Below are 18985 nucleotides of genomic sequence, written 5' to 3' on the forward strand. Positions count from 1 at the left end.
CAAATCTAATACGAATATCAATTTCAAATCTAATACGAATATCAATAATTATTAAAAAAAAATTCGAATACGAATTTCACGAATACGGATCGAATACAGTAATATTCACTTCGAGATTCGTTTACAACCCTACCCACCACCGCATTTAAGTACTTCACAATAGAGAAAAAATAATGCATATATTTGGGGAAAAGGAAAGAAGAATATTGCCAAACTGGAAAAGTAGAAAATCAACTAGAAAACTTGTCTTGGCCATAGGAAATGAATTTAGGAAATATAAGTAATAGAAACAAATATGCTGAATCTTAAAAACGCTCAATCTGTCTATTAGCTTTTTGTTTGTTTTTGTTTTTCCAAACAACACAATAATATTGGGACGCAGCAGTGCCTATTAGCTTTTGGTTTTTCAAACAATAACACAAATATTGTGGCGGAGACAAAAAACAAAAGAGTGGCTGAGAAGAAGAACAATTTACATCTCAAGTCCAAAAAACCAAACAAAGTAGTAATAATGATAAACCCGCTCTCTTTCGATGGAGCCTGCAAATAAACATTCCGACATTCCTCATGCCAAGTACCTAAAAAGGTTTGGGTTTGTCTTGTCCCTCTCCAAGTAGTCCCGGGTTATCAGATCTTCAATCCTCTTCTTTATCGCCTTGAAATCAGGCTGCACACACATAATCGTTGATCACAATTAAAAACTAAACTTTAATTTTACTCATATGCATAAACATCATCATGATCTATATGGAGGATTGATCACATTTAAAAACTGAACTTAGTTTGACTCGAGATTCATAAACATATCATGATCCACATGGAACACATTTAAAAACTGAACTCTGACTCAGATTCGTCCAATGTAATTTACCATAACATAACATGCAGTAACCGAAACATAAAATACTCCCCATAGAAATACTTTTAAAAAAAGATATATATACCTTGAACATGCGGCTCAATTGCTCGACACATTCCATGACTAACTGCTGATGACCCAAAACTTTGCGGGACTTCATTATGCGCACGATCGAAGCATCAATAGCGTAGCGCCTGTCTTTGTCAACATCTTCAACCACCTTCTTCCTTTCATCCACAGGCGGGAGAGGAATCTGGGCAAATTACAAAAGAGGAGGCTCTCATTAGAATAACTAAACAGCTAGAGAAGAAAACATGAACAAGGGAAGAAAACCCCGTGAAGTGTGAGAGTTAGTCGCTAACCCTGATCCTCCTCATTCTGTCAGTAAATTTGGCGTTGAATAAGAAGGAATCATTCTGAGATACAACTTTGGATGCTGGCTCCTTTATAAGTATCTTGTACTTTCCACATGACAGAGACTGAAGAACTCTCACCAAATCTTCATCAGCCAAATTTAATTGGATCTTCATTTCTGAATAACTGAGCCTATCCGAGGCATTGAACAGCAGAAGAGCAGCAGCCTATAGATTACAGCTAAACTACATAAATCTTGTTGAACATACAAAACATCAAAAGAAAGGCTTCTCAAATAACCCAATATCCCATCTATTTAAATATATAATATACACTAATGGATTTTTACTCAAATAACTGCTCGATTATTCAAATAACCCTAGATCAAACAAGGGCCGAAAGTATCTATCTTACCTGATAGGTTCCCAATATAAGCTCTACAGTTTTCGACTCAAACTTGCCGTTTATATTGCATGTACCCAAAGAGTAGATCCATGTCAGCTTTCTATGTTTTGTTTTTGTTTCATAGAATTCCTTAAAGACTTCAATACACTTCACCTGGAGGGTAATAATAAGCGAGTCAACAACCAGTAGTAAATATCTCCAAAAGAACAGACAAAATGTTTTCTTACCATCTCTGCAGGAAGACTCAGATCAGATGATTTATATGTGGGCCAAAATCCAGTAGTAAGAACATTAACAGACAAATCTATTCCAGGATTTGCGTTTGAATTATTGGACAGGTATTCCTCAAAGTGGTTCTGGTTTTCCCTCGCCAATGTCAAATCAGTAACCTGGAGACCAAGTAGAAAAAATATGAAAATCCTAGGATGGAAAATCATAACACAAACCTTCATTTAAGTAATGGTTTTACTTACCATCCCCTCCATCTTGGATGTGAACTGACCACCACATTGCTGCTTTAGCTTTGTCAAAATAACTCTTTCATGGTCGTCATTAGCACTCTTGTCAAAGAGAAGTCGGCGAGAAAGCTTTTTCCTGCCATAGCAAAGAATTTATTTTAGATTATCTACAATAAAATAATTTTGTATTGACAAATTAGAATATTCAAAGTTATAACCTGTAGAATTCTGCGAACATGTCTTTATCACTAATATAAGCAAGTAGCTTTACCACCTGTTTAGACAAAAGTAGCTTTCTTTAATACACTTGACAACACTAAGAACTTGTTTGATGTAGGGTTTTTTCGAAATAAATTGATTTAGGGTGAAAAAACTAATTAGATGAAAAGGTTGATTTGAAAGTATCCTTTGTTTTGAAAGTTTAAATTTTTTATAAAGAATGAACAGGATATTTTGGAATTTTAGTTGATGTTGTGAATAATTTGATAGAATAACTAATTGAGGATCTGGGGTGGTTAATTAACTTCAGACAAGCCCTAAAAGAAAAGAATATAATTGTACACTATGTAAAGAAACTAACCTTGTCTAATGTATCTTCAATAGCTTCATCACTCAATTTCTCACTTCCCCCCTTTTTGAGAATGTTATCACAAAATGAGGCCAATAACTCCGCACTTGAGCATCCAGATACAGTTTTGTTACAAAATACCTCAAAAGCCTCTTTGAGAGCCTGACATTAAAGAAAAAATATGCGGTGCTTGTTAGGAATATAAACTAGCCTGAAAACAAATGGACCAATTATCACAACAATTACGAACCTTGTGAAACAGTGAGTGATTGGCAAAGCAGTCATTTACATACGTCAAATACTTGTCATGCAGCTCAATTACTTTCCTCACAAACACCTACAACAATAAACTCCGGTCAGCACCTATGACATACCATTGTAAAAAATGCAATTAGATATTATAAGTAGGTATGCACAAAAGGGATAAACCTGCTCCTGTGAACCAGCACCACTCTCAGCCTGTACGATAATAATTGTTCGAAATCAGAAAGGAACAATAGACAGTCCTTTAAACAACAAACTCAAACAACTATATAAATGAACTACTATAATTCAAATGTATAGTCAAACTTAAGGAACCGTTCTAACTTGCTTGATTTCAAACATCCTACGGAACTTCCAAAGAAAAAATTCATTGTAATTGTTAGTGTCGAAACTTCCTGAGGATCCATAGATAAACGTGTAATATCTATATACATGAGCACAATGCTTCCAAAGAAAATAATCCTTTCTCTTGAAATGTAGAAACAATCCTTCTTTCAAAATATCTAATATTTTGAAAAGAAAATTTCACCGGCTAACGATAAGTGAGAAACATTTATGAAGGAAAAAATATATCAATAGCCCCTTGAACTTAGACCTAAAGATCAAATAAGCCCCTAACCTTTTAAGGGAATGTTTATGTCCTGAGTGTACATTTTAAAAGGTAAGCCCTTTATTACATTACCCTTAAAAGTTTTGGTAACCATGGATATTTGAATTTATCAACAACTTTTTAAGAATTCTATTATTGTTAGCCAGAAGAAAATACATTCTCTAAGATAGCATAGTTGCATAAAGCTATCAAAAATAAAAATTGAAACTTAGACAACAAACCTTATTGCTTGCCGCATCCTCAGCCTGTTGCACCAAGGCTGTCCCTTCAGAAGTAACATGCTGCATTATGTTACTCTCCAGAATTAGGAACGGAAGAATGAGAAGTTCCAGAGAAATTCCAAACAGAAAAAGACATCATAAACAGAAGGCAGGAAGGAAAATGGACCTTTTTGAATATGTTTGCCACAGGCTCCAGACCTTTAGGAATTTTACAGAAGAGCCTATAAATCCTCGAGAGGTCCTCCACCTAAGATTACCAAGTTAAAATGAATCATTTGGAAAATCCCAAAGCTTACAAATGCCAAAAACAACCTGAGAACAATACCTTGTCATCTTGAAGCAAGGCATGGCATCCAGAATGCTCTTTTTCCAACAATTGAGTACTATATACAACTAGAAGCTCATTTTGCACTTTCTACAAATACAAAAAATATACCACTTATAATCATATTTATTTAAATGTTATCGTATGCTGGTTAAATACCACTTAAATAGGAGGGAGCTCTCAATGAGAAGACCATTGGAAAGTATGATTATATTAAACACTAAACATCTTTTTTCAGGAAGGAATGCATAGTAATAATTTTCCCGTCTCACAATAACAGAGTACCTAGGATTTAAAAGGAACAAGTATTGAAATGTTTCATGGTAAAAATACTCAGAAAAGTCTTGGATGGAAAAGAAACAAGAAACATTAACTGAAGTCACAATATTTGGCTTTAGAGGAGTTAAACTCTTCTTAGCTGACTATCGACCACTGCACTGTAGGGTCGTTCATATTTAACAGAAATGTATGACATATACATTGTTTGGGTAAAATGGGTAACAAACCTCCAACCCGAACAAAAATAAATTACCTAATCACCAACCCTGAACTGCACACCCAACCAGGAGCACTTTGTTGGAACTATTAAAAAATGTATTTGGGTTGGGTTTCGGTTTACCCATTTTTTGCTCACCCGTAGCACCAACCATATAATATAACTGGGAAATGTTTCTATGTAATAACTTAAGTTAAACTGTGAAATATGACTAACTAAACTGACTCCCACCATCAAGTACAAGATTAAGAAACTAACCTCCACAAGTTTTTCTTCACTACTTGAATGCAAATAATTGGCCACCCTATCCCTCTCTCTTTTCAAGCATTCCTCCGCCTATTATTTCCAAAAGATGATAAATTTTTTACCATAAGTTATTTCAAGAATTAAGTGACCAAACCATGAAAATTAGTTTACCTTCAACATGTAAGCAGGACAAGAATCTTCCACAATCCAATTTGATGCTTTCCGAGAGTAATAATCTCCAGAATCTTTAAGCATGTCTTCTTCAAAGTCATTTATGTAGTAATCCATTTCTCCCATCCCAATTTCCACAAATATATCAAGTACATTCTTGAGCAATGCTCTGTCAATTTGCTCTCCTTCACGTTCTTGATCAATCTAATGCACAGAATTTCTCAGTAAGCACATCAAAGTGTATACAATCCTTTACATATGCAAATATGTATACACACTAACAAGGGGCTTGATCTTCTTCATACTTTTTGAGAAACAATGGACTTGATCTTGCTCTATATAATAAAAAAATTCTTACCAGTGCAATAACCGCCTCTTTCATTTTTCCCTTCAATTCCTGATAAACCTGAGGTTTTCAAGGGAATGATAATTAAGACCACATAAAACGTTGCATGATGCTTGACTTATCATACTCATTTTGACAAAGTTTTTCACCCTTTTCTGTGTTTCAAATTGTGTCATAATTAATTAATTAATGATCTTTGGGTACTTAGAGAAAGGAGTGATATATAAGGAAAAATAATTAGTGTAGTGTTGTGAGGTCAAATAAAATCGTAGCATACCAAATCTCGGAAGCAGGTAAGCCCAACTTCATTAAGAGCGGGAAGGGACCTTCTAGTGATGAAATATCGATCAAGGTAGTGGAAAAATCGTGAAAGCCACCTGACCATCACCTTGTGATTTGCCCATCTCTGTACAAGTTCCCTCAACATGAACTCGTCATGCTTCTCTCTCAGTGAAGGTAACACCTGAGATGTTTATAGGAATAAATCATTCAATTAAAGGTTTACATGGAAGAAGGCATTTATATCAAACAAAAAACAAGGAGACTTGCAGAATTCAAGATATTGAACACATTTAGTAATGATTGATAATAAAGTATGGTGGGATTAGATATACTTATATGCAAGTATTTTAATATGATGTTTATAAATGGTAATTGTAGACGATGATAACAGGTATGGAATTTTAACTTCTACTTTGATAAGAAACTCAACAAGAGAAAATCATAGGAGATCAACATATTGAATTCAATGATTGTTTATACATCCATAGGTTGTGCTCACGTGAAGCAAAGATAAGACTTTAAATCATAGGAGATAAACGTAAGTAGCAGAAGTACAATATAAATAAAACCAACAGCACATCATTAACATTATATTTTCCTTGCAATTATTTTTTTTCAAAATTTGTCTCCAAAATAAGCAAACAGGTAAAGAATGTTACTCTACATAGATTTGAGTCTCCAAAGGGAAAGAAACACACACAATTCCCAGGAAATGGCATCAGCTGAACAAGAGTGTGCAATCACAAATTCTTCACTAACGTTAGCACTATCAAAGAATCACCATATATGACATATTTATGGAGATAGTTCTTTGAAAGTATATAAAAGATAGAGAAAAAATTATGAGCACATATATTTCTCTACCAAAAAATAAGTTCAAGCAACAAATACAAAGAGAAGTCTTTAAAATCGAAAGGAAACATAAAAAAGCTGAAAGGTTACCGTTGAATTAATATACTCCTCAAAGGCTTCTCTATACTTTTCATAGAGTTGCTGTGAGTAATCATGAGGCGGCTTCTGGGTACACATATTGTAGATAGTACTGTTGTAAGATTGATGAGAAACCATGTTATATTAGAACTGCTTACCAAATCATGCAGACAGAAGGCAGTAATACATCATAATAATAAGGTATTAAGAAAATACATACGTGTATAACATCATATACTCTTCTGAATTAAAGTTAGATTCTGGTAGACCTTCGAGAAGTCTCTTCAGCTTTGTAATACCCCTTTGCATGAACAGCCATCCTTCCTCTAACTCGATGGTTTTTAGTTGATTCATCTTGTTCTGAGTATGTCTCTGATAAAAAAATCATCAGCATCAACGTAAGTTAACAGGTTGAAACTAAGCATCTTAGTATAGACATGGATTAAATTGCATATACAAACCAACTCCTGCAAGAATCCTTGTCCATATGCAGGATATGGAATGCAACATGTATCGAAGAAGCTAGATAAACCATTATGGAGCCTAGTTAATATTAAAGATTCACTATCATTAGGTTCTATAGTTTGGGATTATGAAACGCTAATAATAAAGGGCTTAGATGCAAGCGCTAATACTAAATCGGATGGCTGAGGAGTGTCAGATATCTTCGTTAATTACGCCAACACGCGCGTGAGAAGCGTATGGAGGATATCCAATTATGAGATAATGTCTCTTTAAGGAATGTTTCGATTCGACATAACTTACGATTAGCCTATAAATAAGGAAGGGACCAATGTAAATCAGTTTCAGTGTTCAGACAATAATAAAATTAACAAATTCTAAGTCTCTCCCAAGAAATTCCCTTTTTCAATAATCTACAAACCAATCTTAGGGTTTGCATGATTTGAGACTATTCTAATCAATCACAATTCAAAATTTGACAGAATTCTTGAACGTAAGCGTAACTATTCATTATAGCAAGAAACCTAGATCACAAATTTTCAACACATCTAATGGTTAAAGATCAAACAAATACGCAATTAAATAGTTTCCAGTCTAGTTTCGAAATCATATATATACAATCGTGAAACAAGATACATCATAAAGTATCTCAAACGAAAAACGAACTATAAAGAGAAAAGTGAAAGATTCCGATTAACTCACTACCGGTAAATCCTTCTGATTACGCTGATGAGAGATGCTATGATATGGATCGCGAGATGACGAAGTCAACGAGGCTGCTGCAGAGAGGGTAAAGTAAACGATGGTCGACGAACTTGAGATATCGACGGAGATAAAGATAGTGCAGAGGCTAAGCAGGTAATCAAAGATGGTTAGGGTTTCTGAAACGAATTTGGGGAAGGGGGGGCGTGGAGAAGAGATACCCCCTTTGTAAATTGATTGACCTTTGGTAGGGAAGGTAGGGATTATATACTTATTCAATCAATCTGGTACACAAATCTTTATTTATTTATTTATTTATTTATTTGGGATAGGAATAAAATAAATATACTTTCATCCTTAATATCGAGTTAATTAAGTGATAAGAGTGTTGATTAATTCCCGCTAAATATGTCTTAACTTGTTAAACTAATTTTAGTTTCTTAAACTTTGAAAAAATAATTTGTCTTGAACAATAAAACTAAATTGAAATCGAACTTTGAATTTTGTTATATAATGTGAACTATCACAATTTTAATTATGTTATAGTGCAAATAAACCGAATTGAACTGAATAATACTAAAAATTTGATATTCAAATTCGAACTCGGAAAATAAGAACGGTATTTGAATTTGAATTCGAATTCGATTGAAGCTCGAAAATTCAATATAATTTGACTCGAGATAAATTCTAATTATTCAAACAATAACTCGAAATAATTCATTCTTTTCAAAATTGAAACAACGTGAAAGAGAAATAGAAGAGAATAAGAGACTTACTGTATACATGAATATTTGATTTTTCTTCAATTATCAACTATTAACCTAGAAAAAACGAGGAGGAATAAAAACTAAAAGGTGAGATTATAATTCATGAGACGCGCATATAAATAAGTAAAATTTTAGAAATATATTTAGTTAGTTTTAGAAAAGGAAAGTGATATATATATATATATATATATATATATATATATATATATATATATATATATATATATATATATATATATATATATATATATATATATATATATAATAATATAATACGTAATATATATAATAATATAATATATAATATATATATATATAATATAATATATAAGATGTAATATAATAAAAAAATATATATATATAATATATTTGAATTTAAAATTTGAATCAAATATATATATAATCGGCTTGAGAAACTCGCGAAGGTTGTTCGTTTCGTTTGCACTAAACTCTTAAAATCGAGAATTTACGTAAAATTATTAATTAATTATAAACTGGTTAACTCAAAATTTTAGTTGAAATATTATTTTTAAAGATCAAACTCCCATGAAAGAGAAGCAAATTAACGATAGCATTTTTAATAAATTTTTCTAAAAAAAATCCTTTCAAAGTGTTACTTAACCCATGAAGGCTTTCTTATTAAAAACAAAATTTAATAAAAACTAACAAAATTATGAACTAGCTTATTCCTACCTCTTTTAGCAAAATTGAACTTGAAAATCATTCTATTATGGTCAAGAATATAGTTAGTAATTGTTTTAATTTCCCAGGACAACTAATGAATCATATCTTAAAGTTGTTAATAACTTCAAAGAAAAAAAAAATAACACAACCAAATGTTCAAACTAGAGGAAGTATAATCAACAACTTTTAAATTAATAAGATTTTTCAAATTAGAGAAAATTAATTAATATAAATTTAGGTAAATTTTTACGATTTTATATATACGATAATAAAATTTTACGATTTTACGAGTTTATAAATAATTTTGATTTTACGATTTTATATTGTTTTACAATAAAAAGAAAATTTTTATTAAAAATATATAAATATATAAATTAATATAATTAACTTTTGTAAATATAATTTTTTTGATAAGTCATTTACTTATTATTATATTTTAATTAATTATATATATTTTTTAAAATTATTAATGTATAAACTTAATTATATATATAAATAACAATAATACTAATATTTATTTTAGTTAAATTTTGATGATTTTAAATATACTATATATTTTACGAATTTAGAATTAGTCAATTATTTTAAGTAATTTATGAATTTTGTGTTTGTTTGCTTCTAGATTTTATTACACCAAAATCTATACTTGAGTAGGTATATATATGGAATTATATATTATATAATTTGTCAGATTAATTTATTTTGAGATTATTTTATAACTTGTGTGATTTATCTCTTTGATAAATAGAAGTTAGATTAATGATTAAAATAGAATATATAAAAAATGTTGAATAAGAAAATAAGTAAGAAAAATTAGAAGATGTGAACTTGAGGCCTATGAATCTTAAACTCTTATACCATTAAAGATAAATCTTTCTTATTTATTTTCATCATTATTAATCCTTTATATAGTCTATTTTAGCTATTAGTCTATTTATGAAAGAGATAACCCACACTAAATACATAATTTAATTTCTAATTATGGAATAGATAGTTCACGCAAATTACATAATTTGCGTTAGTCTTAACGTGTGCATGTATTTGTCTCTCGGGGTCATGCATACACAAACACACATGCCCTTGATACAAGTGTGAGGGGAAGTTTACACAATAACACATAGAAACATGTTTTATAATTTCAACAACACATTTTCGATAAGATAATATAAGAAGCATCTTTACCACAACACTCAACAAATAATATGGTCCAAATCTTTAATCATAACTAAAATATAAAATAATTAACTTGGTAGATCTTTCCGTGTTGATAAATAGAAAAATGTAAATTGAAGAAAAAAAAGATAAAATCAAACTCCTAAGACAATATTTATGTTTAGGCTTGGGTCTAACAATAGGAGCTGAAAACTATAAACTATTATAACATTTAAGAATATATACCAAAATATAATATCATTCACTTATAATAAAATACAAGATATTTCATGATTATCTCTACAAAAGCGGATGAATATAATTCATCGTATTGTGAGCAAATTCAAAATTATGGACAAAATCTGCATCTTGTTCATGCTATACATTTGAAATATTGTCCAATACCAACCACACAACATGATCCATATCATATTAAGATCAAAATACATTTTATCTGTAAAAAATTACATTATGGACACATACAAATGCTTCATATTGTCACAATATCAAATTGTAGATATTTTCACAAATGATCATTGAGGTTATGTTCCTATGGTTTTTATATATATATGTCAAATGTGGGGAGGGTTAGAACATATATAAAATAAATATTATGTAATTTGTATGATTTGTTTATTTTATAGTTAAAAATTAAATTATTTTATAATTAGTATTAATTAATTTTTTTTTATAGATAGAAGCTAAATTAGTGACTATAAAAAAAACTAACTTTCATTAATCAAATTAAAAAACAATTTAACTAAGAATAAATTTAAATAATCCAAATTATTTAAAAATTATTTTATTTTCTCTCTAATAATTAAATCACTCAATTCATTAAAAAAAAAATTCTTTATATTTTTTAATTATTAATTATGATTTTATTATTATATAGTCATTTAGTATTTTGATCAGAAAAAATTTTTTCTACCTCCTCAAAATCATCACAAATCATTAATTTTTTTTTTCATTTTTTTAAATAACCCAATCCAAACAAAGCCTAGGATATATATATATATATATATATATATATATATATATATATATATATATATATATATATAATGATGCTTAATTTTTAAAGTGTCCGGATTGCCGGGTGGAGAGCTGTGGTTAATTTGGATACTTGGGTCGGATTGTGGGTTGACCCGTTTTTAAATTTAAAACGGTTAAAAATAAAATTAAAAATGCTAGAGATATGTTTCAAACTTGCAACCTAACAAAACAAGTACAACTCTTTAACCAACTAGGCTACAATCACTTTATATTTTAAATTCAACACCAAATTTGATAAACGCGGGACGTTTTAATATTAATATAAGTTCAACTTTTTAACTAACTAATCTATATATATATATATAATGATGCTTAATTTTTAAAGTGTCCGGATTGCCGGGTGGAGAGCTGTGGTTAATTTGGATACTTGGGTCGGATTGTGGGTTGACCCGTTTTTAAATTTAAAACGGTTAAAAATAAAATTAAAAATGCTAGAGGTATGTTTCGAACTTGCAACCTAACAAAACAAGTACAACTCTTTAACCAACTAGGCTACAAAGACTTTATATTTTAAATTAACACCAAATTTGATAAACGCGGGACGTTTTAATATTAATATAAGTTCAACTTTTTAACTAACTAATCTATATATATATAATGATGCTTAATTTTTAAAATATCCGGATTGCCGGGTGGAGAGCTGTGGTTAATTTGGATACTTGGGTCGGATTGTGGGTTGACCCGTTTTTAAATTTAAAACGGTTAAAAATAAAATTAAAAATGCTAGAGGTATGTTTCGAACTTGCAACCTAACAAAACAAGTACAACTCTTTAACCAACTAGGCTACAAAGACTTTATATTTTAAATTCAACACCAAATTTGATAAACGCGGGACGTTTTAATATTAATATAAGTTCAACTTTTTAACTAACTAATCTATATATATATATAATGATGCTTAAGTTTTAAAGTGTCCGGATTGCCGGGTGGAGAGCTGTGGTTAATTTGGATACTTGGGTCGGATTGTGGGTTGACCCGTTTTTAAATTTAAAACGGTTAAAAATAAAATTAAAAATGCTAGAAGTATGTTTCGAACTTGCAACCTAACAAAACAAGTACAACTCTTTAACCAACTAGGCTACAAAGACTTTATATTTTAAATTCAACACCAAATTTGATAAACGCGGGACGTTTTAATATTAATATAAGTTCAACTTTTTAACTAACTAATCTATATATATATATATATATATATATATATATATATAATGATGCTTAATTTTTAAAGTGTCCGGATTGCCGGATGGAAGCTGTGGTTAATTTGGATACTTGGGTCGGATTGTGGGTTGACCCGTTTTTAAATTTAAAACAGTTAAAAATAAAATTAAAAATGCTAGAGGTATGTTTCGAACTTGCAACCTAACAAAACAAGTACAACTCTTTAACCAACTAAGCTACAAAGACTTTATATTTTAAATTCAACACCAAATTTGATAAACGCGGGACGTTTTAATATTAATATAAGTTCAACTTTTTAACTAACTAATCTATATATATATATATATAATGATGCTTAATTTTTAAAGTGTCCGGATTGCCGGGTGGAGAGCTGTGGTTAATTTGGATACTTGGGTCGGATTGTGGGTTGACCCGTTTTTAAATTTAAAACGGTTAAAATAAAATTAAAAATACTAGAGGTATGTTTCGAACTTGCAACCTAATAAAACAAGTACAACTCTTTAACCAACTAGGCTACAAAGACTTTATATTTTAAATTCAACACCAAATTTGATAAACGTGGGACGTTTTAATATTAATATAAGTTCAACTTTTTAACTAACTAATCTATATATATATATAATGATGCTTAATTTTTAAAGTGTCCGGATTGCCGGGTGGAGAGCTGTGGTTAATTTGGATACTTGGGTCGGATTGTGGGTTGACCCGTTTTTAAATTTAAAACGGTTAAAAATAAAATTAAAAATGCTAGAGGTATGTTTCGAACTTGCAATCTAACAAAACAAGTACAACTCTTTAACCAACTAGGCTACAAAGACTTTATATTTTAAATTCAACACCAAATTTGATAAACGCGGGACGTTTTAATATTAATATAAGTTCAACTTTTTAACTAACTAATCTATATAGGTGTTGAGTAAATAGATACTTGAGTCGGATTGTGGGTTGACCCACCCATAAACTTAAAACGGTTAAAAATAAAATAAAAAATGTTGTCCGTAATTTTTTTCACGGTTTTTTTTATTAATACTCGTGCAAATGCACGGGCTAAATGCTAGTTTGAATAATTTAGAAAAGAGAGAAACATAATGAATAATGATTGGTGGTAATTTTGAGGATATGAAAAAAGATTTAAGCCTGGTTCTTTTTGGGTTTTTAAAAAAACTCAAACAAAATCAAATTTTTAATCAATCACTTCTCAACAATCATATCACTCATTTCATTAACAAAAATAATAAAATATTCTCTATTTTAAATTATTATTTTTTATTTTATTCATATATATCAATACCTTTTAAGTTTTTTTACAAAAAAATAATACCACTTCCTCAAAATTATCAACAATCAATATTTTTTCTCCCTCTAAATTTAAAAAAAAGTTCTAACTGAACAAGGCCTTAAAGAGAATATATATATATATAATAATTTTAAAATATAAAATATTTTAATATTTTGATTAATAGATTAATTAATTTGATAGATTAGAGAAGAAGTGAAATGAGATTTGAGTGATTTGAATTATTTAAATTAGGGGTGTAAACAAAATTGAAAAAATTGAAAAAATCGACTGAAAAAATTATAAATTAATCGAATCGAGTTTTAATCAGTTTAGATTTTAATCATGGTCGGTTCAATTAGCGGTTTAGATATTAAAATACCGACGAATAAACTGACCGACTATATATATACACGTATTTCTTATAAAAGAGTGGCAGAAGACAAGAATGTTATTTAGGTTGGTTAAGGATTCATATATTGGTATATAGATATTTGATATTTAATATTTTTTTATTCCTTAAATTTTTTTGAATTAATTAATATTCTAATGTTTCTTTTTTGAATTAATTATTATTCTAATATTTTTTTTAAAGTTAAATAGTTGTTTACTAATTTGTTAAAATTTTATTCATATAGAAATAAAAATTCCACATAAAGAAATTCGACTTGTTTAAAAGAATTGTGTGATAAAAAAATAATGCGGTGATGGTGATAAAACACTAGATAAAACAGGTAACCTTCAGTTTTGACGCTATTCTAACTGAGCTATTTCCGCTTAATTATATATATATATATATATATATATATATATATATATATATATATATATATATATATATATATATATATATATATATATATATATATATATATATATATATATATATATATGAGTTTTTTTCCTAAAAATAATTATGAAAACTTGTTAAGTTAAACATATGTCTTGTCCTAAATTTCTAATACTAAAGGCCCAAGAGGTTTAAGTGTGCCTCCAAACTGGCCCAATATAATCCATTATTTTAACGGGCCAATGAAATCCCAAAGAACAATATAATTGTTGGAGACTCAACGAAGAAGAGCTCAGTATCTGGTTTGACACTTATAGGAACGAACAAAGAAGAGTAATTCAAGCTTAATCTCACCGGCGATCTCACCGGCGAGGGGGTGAAAACGAAAGAGAAGCATAAAATGCAACGAGCGCCGCCATCTCATCCGGCCGCCGTCTCCGTTCAACCTCCGACGGAGTCACGAGAGTCAACCTCAGAGGCTCCGCCGAAGCAGGTAGCCCTGGCGATGGAGAGACTTGGACATGCCGGACGGTTAATAGCAGATATAAGACTCAGCGCCGACCGTCTACTTGAAGCTCTATTCGTCACCGCGCAGCCTCATCAAGCTAACAAGTCATTGAATTTGATCCTTAAGGAAGAAACTTCAACGCGACAACACCTTGAAGACCTCCGGATCATAGGTATCTTATCGTTTCCAGCTACATGATTGGATTAGTTAGCTTATATCATAGTAAAGGTAAGAATTTTGTGATGTAGAGATAAGTTGCATTTTGACTGTAATTCAGCTAGGGTTTGTTATGTGATAGGAATAGTTTTAGATAATACTAAATCTGATTAATTTTCATGTTTGCTAGGAAGGCAATTGGAAGAATCCGGAGTAATTAATGAATCTTTGCGTTCACGAAGCAATTCATGGGGCCTTCACATGCCTTTGGTTTGTCCAGATGGTGCTGTTGTTGCATATGCATGGAAAAGACAACTTGCTGGTCAAGCTGGTGCATCAGCTGTTGATAGGACCAGGTTTGTGACAAGTCATGAAGGATAGTAATGATCTCCTTTTATTTGGAAACACTTTTTATATGGATCTGAATCTGGATCTTGGCTGGACTAAGTTCAAATACACTATCTTGCCAAATGGGATTCCATCTAAATCCACACCCAAATAAGAAATTGAGGTCAAAAACTGCTTACAAATGAAACCATTATTGTACATTTGTTTCCATGCTTAAGCACATTGAGGTTGACCTAATGTTAGATGTGATTTATCTATACGAGATGATGCAGTTGAATTGACATTATATTTGCAACTACTTTGTGCTTGAAGTATCCTTTTACATTGTTATACGAACTATCTGATAGTTCTCATGAGTTGAGTTAGTCAAAATAGTAAGGAAGATGTAAATCAAATCTGCGCGATCAAAATGAATTCTGCAGCATATTTTTAGATGAAGAGAGACTTCTTGATTGGTTGCTGAATGGAATAGAGCGATTTCATCCATGTTTCTGTTCATTTGTTTTGTGAAGTTCAGGAATCTGACAGTGGAGGTTCTGTGAATTACACAACACATATCAATCCAATAATCTTTTTTATCATAATCTTGAGGGAACTCAAGATTAGTAGTTCAAGTGGTAAGAGTCTTGAACTAAGAGTTGAAGATTCGTTTCCTAGTGAAAGCACTCTTGATTGAAAAAAACACCCTGGTCTAAATAAAATGTTGTATTCTTTTTGCGTTGTCTTTTGTATTTCAAAACTCCCGCTGCTCTAATATTTCTAGTGTTGATGCAGATTGGCTCTCAAAGCATTCACTGACCAGAAACGACGATTTTTTCCTCACCTAGACTGCAATGATGTTACAGAACCAGCTTCGAAAAAGCATTCAAGTTCTCAAGTATCAACCATAAGCCAAGACGAAGAAGGTAGTGGTATATGGACACTGTCCGATCTTCTATCACACATGGGAAGAGATGTTCCAAACATCAAGATCACTACTTACCAACGGTTGGATTGGTCAAAGAGAGCTTCTTCACTTCCCTCTTCATCTAACAATGGCAGCAACAACACAGAATTAACAACCGAACATGCTTTTCACACCCCAAGTAAACTAAGACCAGGCTCAGCCGGAGTTGTTCCTGTCGATAAAGTTGCTGTAATTGAACTGTTTTTGCCATCCGTTTTTCGAGCCTTAGTCTCATTGCATCCAGCTGGTTCCATCAACCCCGATGCAGTAGCTTTCTTTTCTCCTGATGAGGTATGAATATTTAATTCAAGATTTCCAGACAAAACATATTGATAATGCATAAACTTTTTTTTTTTCTTTTTTCTGTTATTGTCGATAGGGTGGCAGCTATATACATTCCAGGGGTGCTTCTGTTTATCATGTATATAAACACATGAAGGTAATGCCTTATTCTCCAACTTCTTGCATATCAAATTATACAATGAAAAACAATTCTCCTGAAACGATTACCACTTTACCACTAGGGAAAGAAAATACCCTAGTCTTCTAATATGGCTATTGACATAAATTCAGGAACATGGTGATACGGCTCTTCAGTATTTTCTAGGCTTGAGACCTGAAACTGCTCTACATTCTTTATTGGTATTATACCCGACATTCTCTATCAATCCTCTCCTATTCGCGACGCTGTTTTGAAACATCTTTTTTTTTGCAGCATTGGATATGTAACTATCAGGGTCTATTCTCGAAAACTTGCAGGTATTATGAATTGTGACTTCATTTAAAAAAAAAAAACCATTTGGATGCAAGTATTATTAACACAAAACTAGCATTTTTCTTGATTCTTCACAGTAAGTGTGGACGGCTATTGTCATTGGATAAGCAGTTAGCTTTAGTGTTACCTCCGGTTCATCGCCCTTACAGGAACTTGCCTATTTGTAAAGCTTCCTCGAATCAACATGGTTCTTCGACTAGGGATCAGAATTCGGCTAGTAGTAGCATGCATGCTTATCATATTAACTGTTCTGGGGAGGAAAGATAGTATTTTTTAGAAAACATCAGACATTTTTCACAAGTTGAGTTTAATAGACCTGCAGATTGTCAAATCTATCCACACTTAGTGAAGATGTTTTTTCTTTTATCCAACAATGGTCTAGAGATTCACTAGTGGATACTGATTTGCATTGTACCCTTGTTTGTTGTTTATAAATGAAATGCCTTTTTTTATCCTCAACTAATGTTCATTTTTCGAAAATAATAGAACTTTAAAATTTTAGGTTTTGAGAGAGAAAATATATAGTAGAATCAGTACATTCTATTTATTGTTTTGTCACTGGTATCAATAATTTTGACAACCAATTACAATTGTCTATCTAATGGAATTTGTACAAATCAATTTTTGTTCCAAAGGCATTCATCAATTGATGATTTCAATTTGCTAAGTGAACAAATAATAGTAATTTTATTATCATTTCTTTTCTCTTTTTTAGCAACCGTAGTGTATATGACATAATTGATAACTTTTTTTTTGCAATAGACCTAACTAAACATGATGATTATTGAAGTTTTTTTATTTTTTTTTTCAAACTTTTGAATTTTTTTTTTTACTTTTAGCAAAAATAAATCTTCAAATACCAATAATTTAACTAATAGTGGTGGGGGAAATAGGGTCTAGGACATTTTTCTTTTCTTTGTATTTTTCTTTTGCTTTGTTTGTATCCTGTTTTTAACTGATATTTGTTATGTACAATTGAGTTCAAATATAATTATATCTTTAAATCCAATAATAATAAAAATTAACATGTCATTATAATTCTCATTCAATCAATATCCTTCAAATAAAATAAAAATATTGACATATATTCTTTTAAAAAATTTGTAATTTTTTGAATATTCTTACATTAATCAAGTATTAATTCATTTGGGATATTTAGACCTAATCTTTATTATAAATTCAGAAAACTTAACTATTAAAATATTTAAAAATGTCTATTTATATTTATAATTTTATGTATAAATATATTAATTAATATAACTTATATATATGTTGACTTATGTATTCACCAATTTAGGGGTGTTCATCGGTTCTGTTTTCGGGTTGTTCGAGTTTATTCAATTCGGGTTATTAGAGTTTATTTATTTATTTTTTAAGTTAATTCAAAAAACTGAACCTAATTAAAATAAATTATATTAAAACCGAACCGAATTCGATTTAATCGAATTCAATTTATGTAAAATTTTATTGCCAAATCAATTTTAAATTCGAATTATTCTAATTAAAGTTTAAAACTATAAAAAAAAATCACCCTAACTATTTTTAGTGATTTACCGATCTTCAATGTTTTGCAGTTAAACGGTGAAAGTAAAACAATATTGACGATTATTAATATATTACTAGTCAAATAATTTGAAATGTAAAAAGT

The 18985-nt window shown here is 30.3% G+C and overlaps 2 protein-coding genes across 3 annotated transcripts; one reads left to right on the top strand and one right to left on the bottom strand.

Moving 5' to 3' along the window:
* Positions 1–302: 302 nt before the first annotated feature.
* LOC124933605 (cullin-1-like) lies at positions 303–7926 on the bottom strand. Of its 2 annotated transcripts, none has more exons than XM_047474037.1 (20): positions 7703–7926; positions 6756–6907; positions 6548–6647; positions 5601–5786; positions 5336–5383; positions 4978–5181; positions 4819–4896; positions 4065–4154; positions 3906–3986; positions 3740–3799; positions 3074–3103; positions 2895–2981; positions 2657–2806; positions 2295–2350; positions 2092–2212; positions 1846–2007; positions 1628–1771; positions 1222–1440; positions 945–1112; positions 303–667 (listed from the first exon to the last, which is right to left on the bottom strand). In XM_047474037.1, exons 2-20 carry the CDS (start codon positions 6887–6889, stop codon positions 566–568), a joined length of 2220 nt encoding a protein of 739 aa, XP_047329993.1. In that variant the 5' UTR covers positions 6890–6907; positions 7703–7926; the 3' UTR covers positions 303–565. The 2 variants fall into 2 exon arrangements, with proteins under 2 accessions (XP_047329993.1, XP_047329991.1); XM_047474035.1 differs by having other exon boundaries at positions 7700–7926.
* Positions 7927–14895: 6969 nt separating this feature from the next.
* LOC124934184 (mediator of RNA polymerase II transcription subunit 27) lies at positions 14896–17781 on the top strand. The gene is made up of 7 exons (XM_047474676.1): positions 14896–15284; positions 15459–15624; positions 16391–16853; positions 16942–17001; positions 17136–17204; positions 17278–17321; positions 17415–17781. Exons 1-7 carry the CDS (start codon positions 15005–15007, stop codon positions 17602–17604), a joined length of 1272 nt encoding a protein of 423 aa, XP_047330632.1. The 5' UTR covers positions 14896–15004; the 3' UTR covers positions 17605–17781.
* Positions 17782–18985: the final 1204 nt, after the last annotated feature.

The sequence above is a fragment of the Impatiens glandulifera genome, chromosome 4, assembly GCF_907164915.1.
Source record: "Impatiens glandulifera chromosome 4, dImpGla2.1, whole genome shotgun sequence".
Lineage (NCBI taxonomy): Eukaryota > Viridiplantae > Streptophyta > Magnoliopsida > Ericales > Balsaminaceae > Impatiens > Impatiens glandulifera.